General features: G+C 38.0%; 1 protein-coding gene and 1 long non-coding RNA gene across 3 annotated transcripts in view; one reads left to right on the top strand and one right to left on the bottom strand.

Moving 5' to 3' along the window:
* The window catches only part of PRKD1 (protein kinase D1), a 112675-nt gene extending 111435 nt beyond the window's left edge, over nucleotides 1–1240 (bottom strand). For both annotated transcript variants that reach the window (XM_071426977.1, XM_071426978.1), the window contains exon 1: nucleotides 758–1240. In XM_071426977.1, coding sequence (XP_071283078.1) covers nucleotides 758–946 — 189 coding nt within the window. In that variant the 5' untranslated portion in view covers nucleotides 947–1240. The remainder of the gene's footprint in view (nucleotides 1–757) is intronic.
* Nucleotides 1241–1344: 104 nt separating this feature from the next.
* On the top strand, nucleotides 1345–15955 carry LOC139589991 (uncharacterized). Its single transcript, XR_011679179.1, has 3 exons — nucleotides 1345–5210; nucleotides 14955–15026; nucleotides 15108–15955. It is a non-coding gene; the product is annotated as an uncharacterized lncRNA (long non-coding RNA).
* The last annotated feature ends 7236 nt before the right edge of the window (nucleotides 15956–23191 follow it).

Raw genomic sequence — 23191 nt, 5'->3', positions numbered from 1 at the left:
GCTCCCCACCCGCCGGCCCGGTGACCCAGAGCCGCCAGCCGGGGCTGACTCAGCCCCTCCCGCGCCGCGGCCACCTGCCAGCTGCGGGGGCTGCCCCCGGCGCCACCCGCACCGCGCAGCCCCGGCCGGCGCCCGCCCCAGCGCCAGCACCGGCCCGGCCGGGCAGCACCGCGGGGCCCCAGCCCCGGCCGGCAGCTCCGCCGGGCGGCCCGGCACAAGGAAAGGCTGCGCGCCGCTTTGAATCCTGGGCTGTCGGGGTTGGTTTTTCCTTGTTACTGTTTGCTTTTTTTCCTTTTTTTTTTTTTTTTAGTGGAAACTTTCCTTTCCCAGGAGAGGCCGGGACAGCGTGAACTGCCCCGGGGCGCCGCGCTGCCATCAGAGCTGACAGCTTTCTGCCCCCCGCGCCCCCCCTTCCGCAGCATTAAAAAGCAGCGGATAGATCCGGCCGGAGTTTGTTTTTAATAACGGCTTTTAGTTCGCACAGCCACTTACACCCCCTGGCAGCGCAATAAAAGTCAAGCTCGCATGTGAGCATCCCGCACAGAACCTCCTCCGCACCGGGGTCGTGGGGGGCACGGCAGAGAGACAAGTGGGGCGCCGGGGGAAGGAAGTGGGGCCGGCGGCGGGGAACTTGGGATAGGTTTCGTTTACCCCAGGAGCAGAGCCGCCGGGAAAGGAAAGTTCACAGCCAACAACAGCGGCCGCGGGCAGCGGGTCCGGGCTGGCGGCGAGGGGGCTCGCTTTGGGGCCTTCTTACCTTCTGGTCTACGATGGAGCAAGCCATTTCCCGGACGTGGGCGAGGCTGAAGTCCCCCGAGGAGTCCTGCAGCAGCAGCACCGGCTCCCGGCTCAGCCCGATCTGGAGGTGGAAGGCGACGCCGCCGCCGGCAGCAGCGCCCGGCGGCGGCAGCGGGCTGGGCGGCCGGATCAGCGGAGGGGCACTCATCGGAAACTTCCCGCCGAAGCCGCCGCCGGAGCCGAGGAGTCACGGACGGAGGGGGCAGAGTCGGGCACCGCCGCGAAAAGTTTGCGGCCGCCCCGGAGGCGCCGGGCGAGTTTCCCCGAGAAGTTTCAGGAAAGTCCCGCCGAGCTCCTCCCGGGTGAAAATGGCGGGGGGGGAGGGGGGGAGGACCGGGGAGGATGCAGACAGGAAAAGGCGGCGAGAAAGACGCGCGGGGGGAGCCCAGCCCAGCGCCGCCGAGGTGGTGCCGCCGCTCGGGCTGCTGGCGCCGTGCGCGGCGCGGGGGCGGGACGGGCCGCGCCCTCCGCCGGGACGGGCCCGCGCCCCGCTGGGCCGGGCCGGGCCGGGCCGCGCCGCTCCGCCGCCAAACGGCGGCCGTGCTCTGCCGGGTAGGAGCGAGCGCGGCGGCGTCGGCTGGTTCCCCGCGGCGGAGCTCGGCTGAGCCGGCTCTGTCTCCCCACCTGGCCAGGCTGCGGTGCTGGCGGGACTGAGAGCCTCCTCTTGCCCCGCGATCCCCGTTGGGCAGTACCTCAAGGCCAGGTAGAGGCAGAGCCCGAGGAGAGTCGGAGATTCCCTTGCTGGCAGGCAGCACGGTGCCCTTTCCCGGGCGGGGCGGCAGCTGCACCCGAGGACGGAAAGCAGTGCCAGGGAAGCGGGAGCTCCCGTCTGAGTCCGGCTCTTCTGCCCGGCCTCGGCCAGCATCTCCGGTCAGCATCGTGCAGCCGCTTCCAGCAGTCCCCGCGCCTTTTGGGAAGAAGCAAGGCACAGGTTGCACCCATCCCTTTTATAAACCAGCTTCCAGTTTTAAATACAGTGTGTGTTAAGGAGGAGCACCCTACCTCCCAAAACCAGGATGAGTTACTCTTCCCAGCTTTTGGGATCGGTGCAAGCCCCACCCGTTTGCCCAAGCAGCATTCATAGCAGGGCAATATTTAGTCTTAAAAACCTCCTCTTGAAGATGTGCAAAGACAGTGGAAATCTGAGCTGTAAATGTTTGAAACACCAACGGAAAGGCTCTTAAGCTAGGTATATGTGGTACCTGTAGCTTTGTTTGAACTACTACAGGTAGTGTGAAAATAATACATGTACGTTTGAAAATTCAGCAGTTGGTCTGATTTACAACTTGTTTCATTGCAAATTGCTTTTTTTTTTTTTTTTTGGCCAAAATTTACATCTGCAGCGTTGTTTTATTTTGATCCTGTTAGTAGGACTCATTTTACAGTTGTCAGCTTATTTCCAGCCTGGGAAGCACTGCAAACTTCCCATGACCTCATGGCCCAGCCAGCTTTTCTATACAGGAGTCAACGTGGGAGAAGCATACTAGAAGATCCTGCAGCCCTGCTGCATTTGTTGGTGAATCTGAGGTTCAGAGTGGACCCACTTACTTCCTAAACTCCCAATGAGAGCTTAGAGGTGGCTAGTTCGAATCTTTGACTCAGACATAGCCAACGACTCATATCTTAAAGGATATAAAACAATACCTAAAGCACTCAATGGGAGGGTGTCCCTTTCCCTTATGTGTCTTCTAGGTAGGCTTAATTAGAAATAGATTTTCTTTTGTGTATTTCGTCCATATTGTAAGTAATATAGTGAACCTTGCCATCAGACTTAAAGTTGTGCTTTTACAAATTCATATCAAACCTACTTTTGCTGATGTATTTGATGGCAAGTCTTTGAGCAACCTAAACCACTCATTCACGACACAGCTCTTTTGCAGTTCCTCAGATAACCAGAGCAGAGGTGGCAGTATCAATGTTGAGAATTACATGTCCTTGGTTTTCTCACGTATGTGAAATCAAGTGATAGAGCTCATATGTCATGACTTACCTGCAGCTCCTCATCATCTGTATAAATACAACTATTTTTCAAAAAGAAAGGTTACGGTATTTTTTAAAAGCTGTAGGTTGCTGAGTTATTTGTTTAGTGGGTCAGCTGTGTTGAATACACCTTTGTAATGAGAATTGATGAGGGCAGGATTTCTTCAGCGCTGTGTCAGCCTGTCATATACAAATGCCATTTATAAAAGGATTCAGTGGAACCACATGATGTGATCCTGAGTACAACCTGGCCTGTTGTACTTACTGAAATGTCATCTATTTCATGATCCTTCCAGATCAGGGAATTGTTGTGCTGCTGACAGGGAAGGGAAAAAATCATTCATAGCAGTATCTGACCTCATACAGAGTGCATGCCTGGTTACTAATCTGTACACACACAGGTGGAAAAAACACGGGAAGCTTGGGTTTTACTGCACCTGTACAAATCAATTCAGCAATACATGAACCGCTCAAGCTTGCAGGGGAAAAATGAATTTGCCAGACACAGCTACACAGTTTATACAACTGGCTATGTGAAGGAACAGGGCAGTCAGCCGAGGATGTCACTGTAACATCACATTATGAAAGCATCTCCAAGCTGCCCTCAAGGTACAGTGGCTGTAATGTTACTTCTAATTGCTCTACATGGCCAGACTATGACGGGTGAATAGTGGTCCTTGTATGTTTTCATGCACTGTATAGTTGACCCTCCACTTTGATGTGTTTCTGAACCTGTGATCTTCTTTCTGCATTGCATAGATGGTATTCTGTTCAATTCATCAGGAGTGAGTAACATCCCCTTCATAAAGTTTTTATTTCTTTCTACTTTTCTCTGTCTGTGATTTAACTGGTCATTTTTTGAACAGTCCATTTATCTTTCATCTTTTCAACAGAAGCAATTTTATGTCACATATGTTTTAGTTTCTAAAAATATCAAACAGCCAGCAAAGATTAATGCAAAATATGCCTAAACAATGGAGAATATTCTGTAAGTCAGTTTGACTTAGATGGTGGTAGTTTCTAGGTTAAAGTTGTTGACCTAAAATTTAGTTCCTGTATGTTTACAAAGAGAGTAGAACACAGGTGATTACAATGAGATGTTTACTGCTGGTTTTGTGAGGCAGGTAGTGGAATATCATATCTCATTCTGTGATCAGTATTTTGAAAAATAGATTGCTTGGCAATATTTTTCAATCTATTTTTCTTGGTAATTTTGCTTGGCAATATTTTTCAAAATACTTGGCAAGGAGAACAGAATAGAAAAAAGAAAAAAAAAGAGTAAAAAGACATAGTCACTGGATAGAAAGTGCAACTGAAAATAAAGTTCAAATTTTCACTGTGAAAACAAGTAGTCCTTAGAATTAATAGGCCATGAAAGTGACAGGTAACCTTTAATGATGTTTGCAAGTTTAGACTGAATGTTTACTCACAAGCTTTTTGGGCTCAGTACTGTGGTAACTTCTTTGGTTTCCCAAGGTCAGAGTGGAAGATATTTGCCTTTAGCTGTTTGTTATGTTCCTAATGGGATCCAGAAAAGACAGACAACATGAATTCAAGGATGTAAAGATAGTAATTTTTCTTTCTCCCTTGTAAGAAATGTATCTTTTTTCAGAAGGAAATCATCACCTGTCTAGGAAGAAAGTGATTTGGCATAAATCCCTTGTGCCTCAGGTCACTTTCACTTGTGCACTTCTGCTGGAGGCTCCATATGCAGTTCCACACAGAGCAGGAGCCTGTGGAAGATTTACTTTCCAAGCCACTACTGAAGATAACAATTTTTCATCCTTGAAAATTTATCTCTTCATCATGCAACAGCAGATCAAATGTTTAAGTGGGCAAAGACACTTCATTGCTGAATCAGGCTAATACTCATTTTTGCATTCTGCCCCTAAATTTTTTCACTTCATTCATCTTACTTATTCCCAATCTACTCAAACACGTCTATGCTTAGCAGAAACCTCAAATTTTACGAGGAGTAGCTCTCATGTCTAGAGGTGGGTTACATGTTCTTTATATAGACGAAGATTTTAACATCGAATATGCAGCCAAATCAGTTTATGTTAAGAATAAGTGAACATATCCTGTTTCTACAGTTGAATACAGACTCTGTTATTTGCATTCTTACTAAGCAGCAAAATGTGCTTTAATAAAGACAGGTCTACAAAAGTGAAAACACTTTTTCTTTTTGCTGTTTTCAGATGCTGAAATGATATTTAAAGTGAACGGCATGCTCCTATAATTTCTCTCCTGAAACAAAAGCAAAGCATTGAAAACTAATTAACCAAGGAAAAAAGAGAAAAACTGACTGATAAATACAATGGAATGAAATTTGGAAAGAACTGTGTAGACTGTGATGGAAAGTAAAAGGATACTGGGGTTAGCAATGCAAATGTCACTGAATCTGGGATTGGTATTGTGTTAGGGCTGAACTGGTAAGTAAAAGGGAGCTGATATCTGAAATAGTGACAGCATAGTTTCACAGATAAGCTCCTGGGTATTTATTTGGAGAGAAGCAGATGTTAGCTGTACAACTGGTTAGGGATTTTCCGATAAGCTACTTATGTCCCTGAGAAAATGATAACATTTCAGGATCTAAGTGGTTGTTGTGAATACAGTAAATCTTCCAAATTTTTTGTTTGTTGTTTTGGTTCTGTTGTTTTTTTTAAAAAGAATGTTTCCAATTGTTGAAAATGCTTCATCATTCCTAAAAGCAAAGGAGCATTATCTTCCATAGCTTTCTAGTAAATGTTGTAGATAATTGGTAACAAAACATTTAAAAACAGTCAGCCTAATAATTTAGAATTCAAGTTCAATAATCTGATACAACTCAGTGTAGTGTTTTTTATAAATGGATCACAAAACATTCTGATTTTTTTCTCGTTTTATATCTTGGAATTGGAAGTTAAACTCTGCCCCGGTGATAGGCTTCCAAAGTCAGCAAACAGTTTTGCCAGCCTGAACCAAACTGATCATGGACATAAAAGGTAGATAAAATTAATATAAAATCTGAAATATTGCAGGATAAAGCATTTTTATGTCAAATATCTGCATACTCTGGGGGTTTTTTGAGCAAAAAGTGGGCTGCTTTGAGAGGGAAAAGGTTTCTTTGGTTTTATTTTCTCTCTGTGTACCAAACTGATCTCACAATACTTGAAAATTTTTGGCATATGGCAGGCTCTGTTTATCCCAAATTATGAACTGACGATGTTTGTTATGGCTTGATGATAGAATAGCTGATGCATTCAGATAAACATGAGTATCTTGGCATTGTTTGTGCATATTGTTCTCAAATTGTTCTCACTGGCTCTCTGGTTCTGAGGAGCTCAGTATGGCTGGAACAAGATGGTCACTGCTGCTTGAAACTGCTGAGGCACTTTTCCCATTCTGGGGATACTGAAGTGAGGTAGTCATCGTGCCTAAAGGAAGACAAAGCACAGGTTTAATTCAGTCATTTCTTAATGCTGCTTCTTAGGTGATTTCTGACCAGAGTATCCTGTGTGAAGGACACTGTCACTTGCATACTGCCATTTCACTAAACAGTCCTGAATAGTACCATCTTACAATTCTACAGTGACTTGAAATCTCTGGGTCCAAGAGCTATATACTTTCTAATAATACATAATATGTATTCCCTCTTCAGAAATCATTGCATGATTTTCACTTTTTCGCTGGGCATAATTTTCAATAAGCAGCTAGTGTGTTTGCTGCACTTTGGTGATTTGCTTGAAACTAGATTGATAACCCCATTACTAAAAGATTTAATTTAATTGAAAATCAATTATACAGAATTTTAGTTATTTTTAAATTATAATAGCAGATTTCTTGAAGCATTATGTGCTTCTCTTATTAGTACATACGAACATAACAAATTTACAAACTTTGTTCTTTTACACATCAGGAGGGTATTGTACTGTTACTCAACACTAATATTTTTGTGACTACTGTCCAGATCTCCTTCTCATTATCTTTGAAGTTCTTCATCAGTTCAAAAGGGACCTTCATCAGGTCCTGGGAATGAAAATACTGCCATTGCAGAATCAGATATGTGTGCTGTAATTGATCCATGATTTTGACCTGTAGGAATAGGTGTCATTTTCCTAATATTTCTGTGAGTGGATGCAGCCTGAAAAAAGAGTCTGTTAACTGTCCATCAACATCTGTGTCCAAAGCTTATGGAGACAAAGTAGAGAACAAGCAGAGTGGCCAAGAGAAAGTAAGGATGACAGAGTCTTATTTGTGAGCTGAGCAATGTCTGATAGTACAGAAAGGACATAGGTTTACAAGCAGTTTTAAAACTGAGATAGAAATTTATCTAACTGCTAGATATGCCTGAAATGTTTACTGAATTTCTGCTCTGGTATTTAAAAATATGCTAACTGATCTTGCCAGGCTGATTAGTCTCTCTATGACCAATTTTAACATACTTTTATGTGGTTCGATATTTTTATTTTATATTTATATATTTATAACAACAACCTTGTTGTCCAATATAATTTGAATAAATAAAACTGTGGTTAACCTAAATTATATAATGATTGTTGCATGAATAATAAGATCACACACGGGTCCAGATAAAACAGGTGGGATTGTTGAGACAAAGATATAATACAGTAGATAAACTCTGTTCCTGTGTTCTTAAGTGCAAGTTTCCTCACCTATGATGATTTAATGACTTAAGGGAGATTGTGTATAGGAACAGAGAATCAATAGCTTTCTTACCTAAATTATCATTGATCTTTTAATATTTATTGATGTTGGTTACTGCTGCTGCTTTGGTTTCACTGCATGACACTGAAAAGGCAGAGCTAAGGACAACATTATGGGGAAACCTAGTATTTTACACAGGAGGAGAGAGGATGAAGGAATGGAATGATGCAGGGGATCACAAGGAAACTGCAGAAGAGGAGAAGGTAAAAATGGAAAAATGGAAAGAGAGAAGATTCACAGAAAAGAAAAATTCATTGCAAGGAGTACTACAGTCATACATCATAGTTTCTTACTTGAAAATATTCAAATTTTAAAATTTGACCCTAACAGTTGAGCAGACTCTGTTTTATGATAACTAAAACAATAGTTTCCCTTCATTTACAGTCACTGCCTTGCAGTATTAACTTTACCTTAATGTAGCTTTTCAATTTGGGGTTCAAATTAAGAAATATTTCATTTCATTTTCAACTAATAAAAGAGTGATAAACACACTACGTATAGTATGAACACTAAAAGTTATTCCATACAAGTCTTGTAAAAATAAAAGTTCACTCTTACACCAATTGCATCACATGTTTATTTAGGATAACCGCACAGAACTAAATACACTCAGAAAACAAAACCTCTGTTCATGTATCTTACTCCAACATAAAAAACACCAAATAAATGTAAAAAAGACTTAGTTGGTGAACTTCTTCAGGTAATAAAAGGCCCTTTCATTTAAACCATAATTTAGGTTTAATCACAGGGAGAAAAACGTGTATCTTTTCTCTGTCATAATAGACAAACATCTCAACATGAAGCTCTAAACAATGCTGCAGCATTGTCACCCAGGGTTAAATAAACAAGGAAATCATAAGATACAGTAGAAACACATTTCAAACAGATTTCTAACTGTGTTTGATTATGCTTAAATTTAATGGATCTTGACACGATGAAGCATGTGAAGAGAGTCTTAAAAGTAACTTGGTTAATGTTTTTTGGGGATACAAAAGAATGTAGCAGTGCGAAATTAGAAGAAAAGATAGACAAACAGAAGAATATAAAAAAAACCCCATAATTAATCTGATCTTGATCATGGTTTCTATTATCCAGAATAAAGGACTTTTTAAGAAAAAAATTTTCAAAAACTGCACGTGGAAATCAAACATAGAAATAAGTCACAATTTTTTTTGGTTTTCCCTTTGAATTTCACAAAGTGGACAAATATGTACGTGAATGTCTTCCAAACATGAGTTGTATATGTTCATCCTATGCCAGGTCAATATACTACTGTTTCTGAAGTATATTTTTACAGCCGCTTTGCAAAGCAGAGCAAGACTATTATTTCCATATTGAGTGCCATGGAATGGAGCATATTTTTAATTCACGAACTTTGTGAAAACAAAGGTATGCAGTCTTGATTAAAACATCGTATACATGTAAGAGTTATACTTTTGCAGTTAGCCAGCTACAGAGATGCAAATTAATTTATTTAAAGCTAATCTCATACCAATGGTCTGTGCTTTACAGCTGAGAAAATTTCTCATAAATTATGGACCCCGTTGTTCTGTAATAGAGCAGGCAATTGAATTTAGGTATGACCAGTATCAAATTAACTCAATAACCACTTGCCCCCCACCTGCCCCCTACCTAGAAAGAAAGAAAATGCTCTCCTCTGAGGAGACTGTACATGTGTGTGTGTTGGGGCAAAACTTTAGCTGCTGCTTTCCATTCAGGCTTGAGCACACAGCATTGCAGAGAGCTCTTTACTAATGTCTGAATGCATGTGTTACAAGTTGGCATTTTATAATAAACCTGATTAAAGAAATATGGTGAAATAATAGTTTTAGATAATTTGTATCTTCCTTCTTTAAGACACTGAGATGGGAAAGTCCTCACAGACCTAGCAAAGAATAGGCATTTCTCTAAGGCTTGGTTCATTAGGATTCTAGGTGGTCCTGTCTGGCTGGTCCATATTAATTGCAGCAATGATGTTTGGGGTCAGGGGATCATGAAACAGCTGGTCAGTATTACTTTGACCTAATCTCAGGTGATGTGGTGTAGGAAATAGTTAATTATATTTTTTTAGTGACTTACAATTTTAGGATGGTTGATCTTTGTGCACTGTAGACCCTTGCAGCTGTTTGCCATCATAGGGTTCCTTCTCTGTGTTCACCACAACACCTAAATGCATTCAGTTACATTTCATAAATTACGTGAATCCTCAACCAGCAACATGGTATCTCAAAGTTAATATAAGCAAATATGAAGCATACAGGTACAAAGCTCTGCTGGAAACTCTAGAGACCTTGAAGGAAAAAGCGAGAAGCAAATTATCAGAAATTTTTCTTTCTCATTTCCATCAACTCAAATCCCTTTACCTCATGAGTTTCAATAAAAGTTTAGAATACATTACCTTTTAAGGCATTTTGCAATAGACAACCCATACAAACCAGGAACCGAAAATATCAGCTATTAACATAAAGATTTGAAGTACATTTAGTATATAGCACCTCATTAAATTTAGTCAGTAGTTGGTAGATTACAGAGGTACTTTCCAATGAAAAATTATCTTTTTTTCCAAACGCCAAAATAATTCAGTGTGGAATGCCATATATTATATTCATTACAAATATTTATGTTAATTCAAGAGGATATGGAAAGTGTGGGGAAGCTGGGAACTTGAATGTTATGTTTTTCACAGCACCTGTCACTTAACTGCATTGTAGCCAGCAGCATATCCTTACAGCATTGATCTAATAAAATTCAATGCCTCTGCAAAGGGGCTCAATGCCAATGGCTGTGAGAACCTCAATTTTATATTTCCTGAGTCTGGCATATTTAAATTTTCATCTATAACACTAGATTAAATTAAATCTTTATGTTGAATATATGGTAATAAACTGGATTAAGCTCTGAATTCTCTAGTTAACACTCACAAAGTGCTTCTTGTAATAATATCACTTGGATTATTTATCCTGTATGCTGTTCATGAAGATAGATGTTCAACATTTCCGCCAGAGCTCTTCGTCAAAAGTTTATTCTGCCTGGGATAAAGTTCAGCTGTTGTCACAGAAGCGCTTCATTGCAAAGGCCTGAGACCACTTCCCTTATTCCTTTCATGAGTACAATAACGAATGTTTGGAGAGGTAGGAATCACATGATGTTCACGAAGGTTATCCACAGATTGTTATTTGCAGAAGAGAGACAGGGCTTTCTTACCATGTTGAAAATGTAGTTTCAAAGTTTTAGCTGGGTCTATAGAACTATATTTTCTTTTGAAGTCCCACTACCTTGAAAGCTTTACATAAATTTTAAACAGGAATTTCAGAAATATTTCTTAAATTTATTTTAAACTTTAAATAAATTTTCATTGATATGCATACCTATTCTGTTCTTTTTCCACAGTACTATCTATTTTAATGACAAAAATATTTGCGGACAGTCAATAATCTTCAACAACTACAGTCATATGTGCTTGTAATAAAACCTACAATAAATTCATCCAGTTAGGGTTTATCTTAGCTATCACTCTTAAGCAAGAAGTATGGATAGCAAATTTTAATGTCTGTTCATGATAAAGAGATGTTTAAAAAGTAGTTTGAAAAGAACCATGATCTTGGCTAAAGAATAGATTGGACTTAACTGTAGTCTGCTTAAAGACATTTCTACAGACAAAACAATCTTTCTGCAAAGGAAAAAAAATTAATTTCATACTTCTTTGAGATCCTGTAAATGTTCTACACTTGAAAACTGTAGCTTTTAGACCAATATGACTCTTCTTATATGAGATTCTGGTGTTTATGTACATTGTACACTTTTGATCTAAAGATTTCAAAAGTTCTAAGCATTCTTTCTGGATGCAGTTGACCTTTCTAATTCAAATATACATATTGCAAAGAACAGCCTACTCAGGGTAGCATTTGTCTGGCAGTTTGTTCTATAAATTCAGCACTTCACTTGCAGTGAATGAATCTGTAGAGATACAGAATAAGATTAAGAACCACCCTATTTCATGATCAAAGGTTAGCACATGGGTTGCTTTGCATCAAAAACCTCCATAATACTGGTATTGTTCTGCCTTGGGGGAAATGTTGGTTAGAAATAAGAATAAATTATAATGGAGGCATATCAATTATCTGTTTTGCAACACTCACTCATCATTTTTACATGCAGTTCTTAACTAAATGAGCAGAGATATATTTAATTATTTTTTACTACACCCTGAACAAAACAGACAATTGTGATTTGGCCCAGTTCTGAAGTATAATTAAAAAAACAGCATTGAAACATGTGGACTGAAAAATCATTGTAATAGAAATATTCAACTATGTCACATTCCAGCCTGTGACACTTGAGATTCTATAATAGACACAGGAAAATTTGTTAGCATGGCTTACAGCAAGAATTGCCTTAATGTAATGGCAGCTGGATATAGTTATCCTGGAAAATCTGAAAATTTAATTAGTTACAGTGAGGTGAAGACAAAATTAATAGGTTAGTTTATGTGCAAAACGTGCAGATTCCAGGTTTATGCAAGAGTACTATGACCTACAGACAATTAACTACACTTCAATGTAAGAAGAGAAATAGTTTCATTGACTTTAGTTTCCAAGCAATTAATTCAAAGTTAAGACTATTATTTTCTCTGTCATTTGCTCCAAGCCATTTTAACACAATCACTTCCCTAAGTTAGAGGAGTGTTACTCAGTACTGAAGAGACAGTTAAACCAATGTGTGTTTCACAGCAAAATCCATGGTGATGTGATGATTAAGGCAAATAGGCTTCATAATCTCAAAGAATAAATGCATGGCCAGGATCATCTGTGGTGATGGAAACCTCATGCCTTCATATTGGGTTTGTGTGGCAAGGTTCTGGTAGTGAAGGGTCTGCAGGCATTGCTTCTTTGGGAAGCTCCTGGAGGAAGGGATGCCAGGTGGCTCCAGGACAGAGCCACCGCTGGCCAAGGCCGAGCCCTGCAGTGATGGTCTCTGAAAACGTAATTAAGAAGGGAGGGCACAACTTGCACAGACAAAAGTCAGAAGAGAGGAGTGAGAATATTTGAGAGGAACAGCTCTGCAGGCACCCAGATGAGTGAAGGAGAGGGAGAAAGCGCCCCAAGTGCCAAAGCAGCCTATGTTGAAGACCGTGTTGAAGACCACATTGAAACATGTGGACTGAAAAATCATTGTAATAGAAATATTCAACTATGTCACATTCCAGCCTGTGAGTCCAGCTGTGCCTCTGCAGCCCGTGGGGGCCACAGTGAGTAGAAATCCACCTGTTGATCATGGAGGACCCCACTCTGAAACAGGTGGATGTGGCCAAAGTAGGCACTAATTTCCCCAAGTCAAGCCTGTTTTGCCTGTGATAGTAGGTGTCTCTCACTGTCCTTACCATGACACACAAGCCTTCCTTTATATTCTCTCTTCTCAGCTGGGGAGGGAAGTGACAGAGAAGCTTTGGTGGGCATCTGGTGTCTAGCTAGAGTCAGTTCACCACACCCTTCAAATGCCTCTTTTCTTCATTCAGCTATCTTCTTTTCACATCAAAAAAAAACATTGAAACCTTTCAGGACTGAAAATACTTTGTCTTCATTTGTTGCTCATATATAAAATTTCCACCTTTGTAATATCAAGAAAATTAATATTTCTCTTTACTCCCTCTTAATAGCAAGAGGGAGTAAAGAGAAATAATAATTTTCTTTGTTCTGGAAAAGTTTGACAGTGACTTCAGAAGCAATTGAATTAATAAGACCCCAGATATCTAAGGCCATGCACATTAAATTAGTTTATATCTGATTTCTTGCTTCAGTGCTCCTTCTCTGTTTCAGTACTATTGAAAAGTTATCCAAAATCCTGTATCTGGCCCACAGTACTACTGAACAACTTTACATCCTTCCCCTTTAATTTTTTGAACTCATCAAATTAGAGATTCATTTGTCCATTAGTTCAGATGAATACCATGTTTTTCAATGCACTTAGCAAAGGCTCCTGTAAGTGAATTATTTTAGGTGTCTTATACAGTCAGTGGTGAGAGAGGCACTCTGTTTTATGAACTAACTCAGCCTCTGGGGCTTCTTGTCTCTCTCCGCTGTCTATACAGGCACGTTGAATAAACATGTTCTCCAGTCCTGTATTCCTCTATCATTGTTTGGGGAAATTCTGCCAGCATTCATCCATGGTTTTTTAAAAAAATTTTAGTGTTTTCAAAATGGCCTTGTTAGTCTGATCACACTCTAGTTTCAGAGAGAGCTAGCTGCTGTTTTTTAAATAATGATTTTGAAAATCCCAGTAAATGTCTACTTCAGAACCTTTTTTCCTTATAATTCAATGACCTAATTTCCTAAGACTGATGGCTACCACTTCCATGCATGTGTTTGTGATTAGATTTTTGGCCTAAACCCCTAGAGAACAGGAAACTTGGTTTTGACATCTACATGTAAACAAGAAGCCATGGGCTGCCTGACAGCTCTGTCTGGGCAGAGCTTCTAGAGGTAGTGATACTCTCTGCTGAATTTGTCACAGGCAGGGAGGAAAAATGATTAGGCCAGGCCCATTTCCACCACACGTGTGTAGCAGCCTAGAACATTTCAGTTAAAGACCTTTGTTTGGAGGGGAAAAATATCTTTATTATGCCCTGCTGAGAGAACAGGTGACAAAAGACTGAACTTAATATTTCAGGAGAAAGAAGGTAGTAAAAGTGTTGGTGTGGTTTTCCAATAAAAGGACTCAAAGTCCTGACCACCATGATTTGTGGGTTACTAAGGGTTTGGCTTCTTCATCTGTGGGAGTTGTGGTTGTTTGGGGTTTTTTAATCCCTAGATTGCTAATAACACTGAACAGTATCCCATTGCAGTTTATTGAAACTACACAAACAAGGTAATTTCTGGGTTTTTTCATTGTTGGGTGGAGGGTTTTTTTAAATTTTTAGGACTTTTAAAATCTCATAATATTTACTGAAAATTTACATGGCAGTATATTCACATTGAAGTACACAGGATATTACATAAATTAATTTGGCTTCAGATATTGTTCTCTTTTGCATAGTCTTTGTCATGTGTTACTGTGCATCTTCTGTGGGGCTTACTGCTTTATATGATTGTGACATATTGAAGATTTGCATTACAGGAGAATTTTGCAATTTTCTGTGGTTTTGTGCTGCTGTATGGTAATATGAAAAAGAAGGAAAATGTGATGGAAATTAATTCCTCAGAAATATTTTGCAGTTGATAATCAAAGGCAAAGCATTCAGGATACATTCATGGCTACCATGCTGCAAGAGCACTGTAAAAAAAAAGTTATTGTTGTATAGTGCTATCCCTAAATACGCATTCAAAGCTTTAGTTCTAGATCTGTTTGACATATTTAGAGCATGTGACAAGATCTTCAAAAATTTTCCACTTTCTCAACTAGCCTTCAACACTTGTGAAATAAACTGACTACAGAGTGCCATGTTAAAGCTCCATTCTCTCTTTTTTTAACAGTAATATGTTCACAGGGAATAGATTCAAGGCTCTGGACTGAATCAGGCTGACAAATTCTTGCAATATTATTAGGTAGGGAACATTATTTGTTTTGGCCTACTTCCTGAAGTCTTTTGTTCTTTTATTTCTCACCTTTTCTTTTTATATTTTCAGGGACAGATTATTTTTCCCAAGTGAAGTCAAGTGACCAAAAAACCTGGAAGATGGCTGAGGTTAATACTGCTACTTAGTTCTAAAGAAAAATCCTGTCCTTTCATCATCATTGGGCATCTTTATTATCCAAAAAGAAAATTGTCCTTTTCACATTTGAACAGTGTCCTTGTGTTATTTTGCATAGCCTGTATGTAACATGTATATGCAGTAACCCATTTAAACAAAAAATGATTAGCTAGAATTTTTTATGATATGTGCAAACTCACAATTTTTTATTTAAAGAAGTTCCACTTTTAAAAAGCTAGTATTGGTTTCACATTCTTGTAGAAGTGGCTACTGTCTGAGGATGTATAATGGGTACCTATATTTTTATGGTATTTATAATTAGAGGAAATGTCTCAATGGTTTTAAAAATTGTATCTGAATGTGGATTAATTAAGTGATTATATTGCATGTTATATCTATGTGCATGAGGGGATAACAAAATATATTGCAAAAAATGAATGAAATGCTGCAGAATTTCAAGCTTGGAAGCAGCTTTTTGTTCTGATTGTTAACTGGGACATGGCAGCCCAGACAAACATTGTAACTCCTAACTACAAAGGAGAAAATTTTTGTACTCTTAATAAATAAATAAGATTGCAATAAAGTCATAATTGTCTTCACTAGAAATCACTCTCCTACTCAAATCAAAACAACTCTTGTGATCCAAGTTATGACCTCAGTGCAATGGCCAAGGCAGGAAGTAGGCAGAGTGCAGATGAAATACTGGGAAAGGTATGAGCAGTGTAAGCTGTGGCTACCTTGTGCTTTCTGTGAACGCATATTAAATGCAAACGTGGTTATCATCAAGGTTTTCTACTTTTTACTAAGGTTACTTCTCTGTTATTTGTGTCATACAACTTTATTTAATTTATTCGTTTCACTGAAGTCTTTCATGTTTGGCACCTGCATGAGAATTTATTTTGTAATTCAACAAAAACTAATTGCATGGTTTCCAAGAATGAAGCCAAAGAACAAAACTTTCCTGATCTTTTCCTTGAAAAACTTTGCAACTCACATATTTATAAACAGAAGAGGAGATTTGACAGCATTTTATTACTTAAAAAATCCTTCCCATTCCTTTTAAATAGGAAAATTGTTAAAGTAACGGGATTTTAGGGAATGTCACTTTCTGCATGTTCACTAGATGTTTCATAATTGTTGATGCCATCACTGCTTATATCTCTCACACCTCTTATTACTGACAAGATGGGACTTTTGCCATCTTCACCCTGGAACTGAGCAGGCAAACTTTAGAGTACATGACAAAAGCCAGGTTTCCTTGCATGAGCTTCTTCATTTAGAAAGTCAATATTGGGCTCTGGGCTAAAGAGTATTACAAGTGTTGATGTGTTCATGATCATCTGTTACTGGTTTATTTCATTATATGGTGCCTGCCTTGTTTTGTGATTTTCAGGCAACAAAAGTAAGGGAGGCATCTCATGCAAGTCTGGCCCCTTAAAACTGAAGTGAAGGGACTCAGAGCTCCTGAATCCAGAAGAAACAGTATAGGCAGGAGAAAGGACACAGGTGTCCAAACTGTGGAACATTAAAGACAGGCAATGAATTGCTGAAACAAAATCAAAATCAAAGTCAAAATCGATTACATAGGAATATTGAAACAAGATAGCAGTACATTGTTTTCAGGGAAGGTTGGAGGAGGGATAAGAACTACAGAAAATGATTTGGCCTGACACAGGGGGAAGGAGTGAAATAATCTAGCAGATAGCTGGACATAAGAAGCCAGGGAGAAGGTTGGATGGAAAGAAAATGAAGAGGAAAAACAACGAATGCCAATATTGGTTAGAGGACAGAAAAGTTTACTAAGTACAAAGATAAACTGTCTGAAATTTCATGAGAAATTGGCTGGAGAACATGAGGTCCAAAACAGGAAATAGCATAATTAATATTCACATGGTGAGTCTGAGTGAGAAACCAAGAGCAGTAAACATGCTGCTATTATTACTCTGCTCCTTCTTTCAGTGCTGTGTGACCAAACAGTGGACAACTACAGAAAATTACTAAAAAGTAGGTACTGTTCTCTTTTGTGCAGAAGATAGAATGAGGCATGGAATAGAAAGAACACAAGATATGGTTTCATTATGATAATGGGGAGATCTGCCTGAAAATTTCTGTTTAGGTGATTTTTATGGCAGTCTGTGTGTTATATTAGTCTTTTTCTTTCAACCATCCATCTCATAAATTCTCACTAGGTGTACAATTATCTTGGTTTGCATTCAAGTTGCACGCATGACAGAAAAAATTAATAAAATATCTTTTTGACATATTTGTGCTATTATAACGTGTAACATGTGCCACCACTACCAAAAACCATCAGACAATCCAAGGAACATTTCCAAATACTTTTGACCTTAATTTCAAAGTATCTCTGTTTCCCCCTTTCTAAAACAGAGATGATATCAGAAAGCCAACTAACTAAAACTTAGTCAAGAAAAAGTGGCATTGAGGACATTTTAAAGTTGAATAGCACACAGAAAAGCACTTGCAGGATAGACTTCAGAGTAGTTTGAAGCTGTAGCAATGTGCAATGAACAAGGCATGGAGTCATATACTGAGCAATGGAAAGAAAATTAAAGGTTTTGTCCCTAATCTGTAACTTAATATTAGCTGTTCTGTGTTCTGAGAGAGGAGGAACTCCTCTGCTTCAGACACAGTTTAATAACTCCATCTTGCAGTAAAAAAAGAGTCATCATTTCTTGTGTATGTTTATCTTGGTTTAACCAACAACCTTACTGCTTGAGTCTCTGAATTTATAAATGCTTGACTGTCACAACATGGTTCTTAGTTTTGCAGTGACACATGACAGAAAATTGAAAGTTCTGTTATGGAAAAAGATACAACCATTGCTTTAGAAAGAGGCAAATTTATGAAAAATAAAAATAAAAACAAAGGCTTTGAAGTTCCTATTTAAGATTGCCATTTGTTGCTTTTATTTTATTGTGACTATTATTCTGAGGATTCCAGTTCTCTATGCATGTTGTCCAGTGAGTTCTTTCTGTTTTGTATTAACTTATAATTTGTTTTCAGTACTTAATGTGTTTGTATTAAACATTTATTCTCATCTTGGCATATCTTCCATAATGATAATAAATGTAAAAATACATGCATATGGAAAGGGTTGTATTATAAGTAAAATTTCCCAGATAATAGTGTATTATTGTTTTAAAAAGTTTGAGTTTTATGACTTTTAAAAAGTTTGAAGTACTATACCTGCCATCTACTGGAAGTACAAGGACAATGCATTTAAGTTTTATCATGCTAGCTGTTCAGCCAATACATGTATCATTCTACCACTCTTACTTTTTTCAGTAAAAAAAAATTAAAATAACTTCAACATTCATTATTTAATTTATTGTTTTATTTAAAAGTAGAAGTCTTCAAATTTAACTCGGATTTTCAACTCCTAAAATTTCAGATTGTTAATGAATTAATTTTAAATTAATCTAAGCAAGTATTAAGAATTAAGTGTAAGAAAAACCTTTGCCAGCTTTCCTGACCCATTCCACATGAACATCCATTTTGTGATATGTACAATGTGTACAAGTGAAGGCAGACAAATAATTTTCAGGTCTTTATTTTTATACTTTAAAAAAGAATACTTACAGTATTTTAAAATTACACCTACATAAACTAGTGATCTTGTTGTTATTAAAGTGATTTTACTCTGACTGAGGTCTCATCTTTAAGACACTGGTAAATTACATTAGGTCCATTTTCATCTCTTCTTGTCTTTTAGTTCTGGTCCCATTTATCACAGTAATTTCTTTCCAGTACGGTCACTCGGGTTGCTTAAAATCAGAAAAAGTCATTCAAATGTAAAGATGTGTATTAGTCTTTTGTTGCCCCTGGATTTGGGACAGTCTGACTAAAACACCATTTGATTTGGTTTACTAATTCCAAAGTACTTGGAACAGAAAGAAAAAAGAATTAGTTGCAGCTTCCAAGAAATAGGACTTCCCAAGATCCATTTTGATATGAGAAGCAGTATTCTGCCTGCATATTAACAAGAAAGTCTAATATCAATTGCTTGGTAAGATGAGTTTCCATCAGATCAAACTGCAAAAAGGAAGAGAAATAATTAATTGTCTATTTACCTTTTTTAAATCTATAGTTAAACAAACCATGACAGGCTTGAAAGGGAAACAAAGAAGGTCACCAGTTGTCATTGAGGAAGTTTTGCTGAATTCCTAAAAGATTATTATGGAATGTAATTTTCAGACCTGGGAAGGGTATTTTATAAGACTATAATACTGAATACCATTTAATTTGGGGTAATAATACTCACTTTTATTGCCCATTATTAAGGTACTCTGAGAGTACTACATTGTGAATAATTTATGACTCAATTGTAGTGCTTTTCTAGACTGTTGCTAAGGTAGAAATTATATATGTTTATTCTTCTATGTTTGCTTTCTTTTAGTTTAATAACCTATAACAGTATAATTTATTACTTTACCAGAGAAACTATGAATAAGCAGTAAAATTATTTTGTCTCTTGAAAATTAAATTTCTTCTTTCTCACACTGGGATAGGAAATAGTTGAAATTTCTGTGCCACTAACTGACAGAGTTGGACAATAGTTAATCTCACTGGAAAATATAAATGCTTTAGGCAAAGAAGATCTTGAACTTTTGCCTTCTGTTTGAACTGTATATATGCTAGTTTAATTTTGGAAGCATACACAGGGCATGGATTCTATATTAGTTATTTTCTTATTGAAGTAATATTTATTTGTTTATTAAAATAAACTCATTTATTGTGAATTATAAATGCACTTTAATAGTGTCATTTATTGATAAAATACGCAAACCCCCTTTTGAATAGTGGCAAACTCCTTCATCTGAGAGATGCAGTTAGGCCCCATGCTGAGGCTGGGATTGCTCTGTGCAAAGCTAACCACATGCACCTGAACATCTGCAAACCATAGACATCCAAGATACCTTTGCATGAATGCTTTGTGTATGCTCCCCTGATGACCTCTGACTCCAGGTTCCATTGGAAGGTATTCCTTACAATTTTAGTACAGGGAACCCTAAGGCTGCTGGGCTTCTCTGTATGAGCAATCCACTTTTTAACTTTTTTCTCTGCACAATCAGGGAGACACATAAGCAATCTTCATATTTTCCAGAAATGTTTTTCTCTCTCTCTCTCTCTCTCTGACTTTGGAGAAGAAAAAACTGAAGAGTGATAGAAGAGATTTTGTTTATGGATGTTTCCCCCAGTTCTCCATAGCTCCAGGCAAGACCTGGTTAACCATTACCAGTTTAAATTAAACACTTCACATGCATAATGAAAAACAGGTCTCTTGTGTTGCTGCTGAAACAGAATGGTTCTTTTATTCTTTATGTGCTTTGATAGCATTCCAAATTCATCTTTCTGCATTTAGATAGGTTAAATGCTGCCTGAAGGATGTTTTGCACATTATTCCAAGCAGTGATGCGGGTAGTCCACAGCAAAAGAGGAAATATTAAAACACTGTTTTCTTTTTCAAGGCAAATATCATCCCAAGTTTAATATCAGTGTGGAGCAGGCATTTGCTTGTTCTAGACTTCCCAATCAGAGCTGCTCTTTTACTTTATATCAGGCAGATTTCTGTGCTATTGGCTTCCCCACAAATGTGCATCTTCTGCCACCTACCAGAAAAAGGGATCACCATGATCTGTTCAAGTGATTCCCCACAAATACTGTGTAAAGGTTCTGTAATCGCTTTGTTCTATAAATGTCTGAAGTTACTTTTTTGTCATGGAGATCTACTGTGTGAGATTTTTTCCAAGCATGCAAGGAAGCATGCAAGCATGCAGTTAGATTTATTGAAATCAGAGGAAAAGCAAAATAAAATGCTTCCATTACCTTCATGCATGCAAATGTTTATTTTTTCTGAACTAAAATAAACTGAACTAAGTTGAGCTGTGTGTCTTTTCATGGAGTGAATAATTTTTTTCCTTTCCTTTCAGTATTCTAGGTTGTCCTTTGGGGTTGGATTCCAGGAAAAAAAATCAGTAGAAAAGAAGCACAATTTTGGTTTTATGCTGTCTACCTATAAGAGTGTAATTCTCAATGGGTTTTGCTAAGTTATTTAGCCTATTAATTAAAAAGAAAAAAAAAATTGTTTTCTTGAGGTTGCCATAGATGAACTCTTTTTAAAAATTTCTTTTTGTTTCAAGGAGTTGTCCTAAATCAATATTTTTATTACTTAATGTACTATCAAAACAGTATGAAGATCTTCTATGTTTATCTTGTTTTCTTGAGAAATAATTTGGGTCAGTGTGACAGTTTCCTACAACCATGTCAACTAGTGATAATCCACCTCTTTTTTTTTTTTCTCTTTTTGCAGAGGTTTTCTGTGTTAAACCTTCCCAGGATAGAAAGAAGAGATCATTGGTATCTTTTTTAACAGAGGAAGTTTAAAATTTAAAATTGATTTATTCATCAAGGTATTCTACTCGAATGAACTCTGTATTTGCTGGGATGTATGATGACACTATTTTATAAATTGAAATGCCTGGAGGAGCCTTAAGCACATTGCTGAGAAATCTGCTACCTGCACTGCCTGACTTCCTCCCTCACCCTTGGTTGAAGATCTGAAAACTCCTCTAAAAGTTAAGAAAATACAAAAAGCTACTTAAAACAGAGATTGGTCAAGTTTAAAAGAAAAAGAAAACACAATCCAACAAAACTCCAAAAAAGAAATGCTACTTCTAAAATATTGACTAAACAATTTGGTAAGCATTCCAAAGTCGTAAATTGGTGAGAAATTTGTATGTTACAGATGTGATAAAGAGATTAAAGGATATTATAGTTGATTAAGTCAGATTTTAGCCTCACAATTACGCCTGTGGAATAAGCATTCTGGAGTGGCTCTACAGAAAAGATTTTTCTTGAGAACGTAATCAGCCTTGTCTTTGATTTCCTCCAGTTGAGGCCATTCAGAACCAGATGCACTTCTGTCTGATATGTGCTATCTATAAGGTGATAAAAGGGTAAAATCATACTGACTACATGCACACATTTCACCAACTGGAGTAGTTGATAAAGGATCAAAGAAAATTAACAATTGCTATAAAATTTTTGGAATTAGCAATGTCATCCTGTAACAGCTGCATTTACCTGGTTAATAAAAGGGCACAGGAAGAGAAGTGGGAAGAAGTCAGGTCGTTATGGTTGATCACAGCATGAAGCCTGCATGCTCCAACTTTAAGCACACCCGCTGATCTTTTGTAAGCTCCAGCTTTGTACTATCAGTAATGATGATATTTTTCCTATCTCTCTGGAGTTCCTGGGAGAAGTTTGCGGTAAAAACTTCTATATTGAAATTACTATAAAAAAAAATTAAAAATTCTTTTTATCTTCACCCAAATAATAAGTAGTGATCTTTTATCTTATACATTTCATTTCTGTCTAAAGTTTTTTATTTTTAATTAAGCATAAAAATATAATAATGTTTTGAGTAAATAGTATAATAGGATAATAATGTTTTGAGTAAATAATTTGCCTGTCTATACTCTTATTAATCACCACCTAATTGCTAGCCAAAATTTCTGTTTCAACCGAGTTGATAATTCATTTGAGGTATTTAGTAATAAGTAGTAGTAATAAGTGTGTCACTACCAAAAAATAAAGAGGAACCTAATGCTCTTCTGCAAGTCGTATCTGGTGTCCTAGAAAACCAACTCCTTCTTCAAAAAAAAATTTTCATACAGAAATAAGATTTCTTTCAGCAGTACTGTATCTGAAATGAAGGACACTTTCCATCTCTGTATTTTGTTGGGTACCTGGGAATAATACAGACACCCAGCATCTGAGCTACATGTGAGCTTTTTACAGAGAAACGCCTTAACAGAGTGAAAAGATCATTAACAGCCCAGACTCAATCTTCTTTATGCAGCTCAGGTGTCACATGAGTAATTTGCTGTCCATAGCTTTGAGAAGCACAAATATAAAAGCTACAAGAGACAGGATAATGGTATCTTGGTGATTATGCTGTTTTTCTAACTACTTCCAAGGCTTTTGCTTTCAGTTCT

Source organism: Agelaius tricolor, unplaced genomic scaffold, assembly GCF_023055355.1.
Source record: "Agelaius tricolor isolate 1412-34295 unplaced genomic scaffold, bAgeTri1.0.p SCAF_5, whole genome shotgun sequence".
NCBI lineage: Eukaryota > Metazoa > Chordata > Aves > Passeriformes > Icteridae > Agelaius > Agelaius tricolor.
This window is presented reverse-complemented; position numbering and strand designations above follow the sequence as displayed.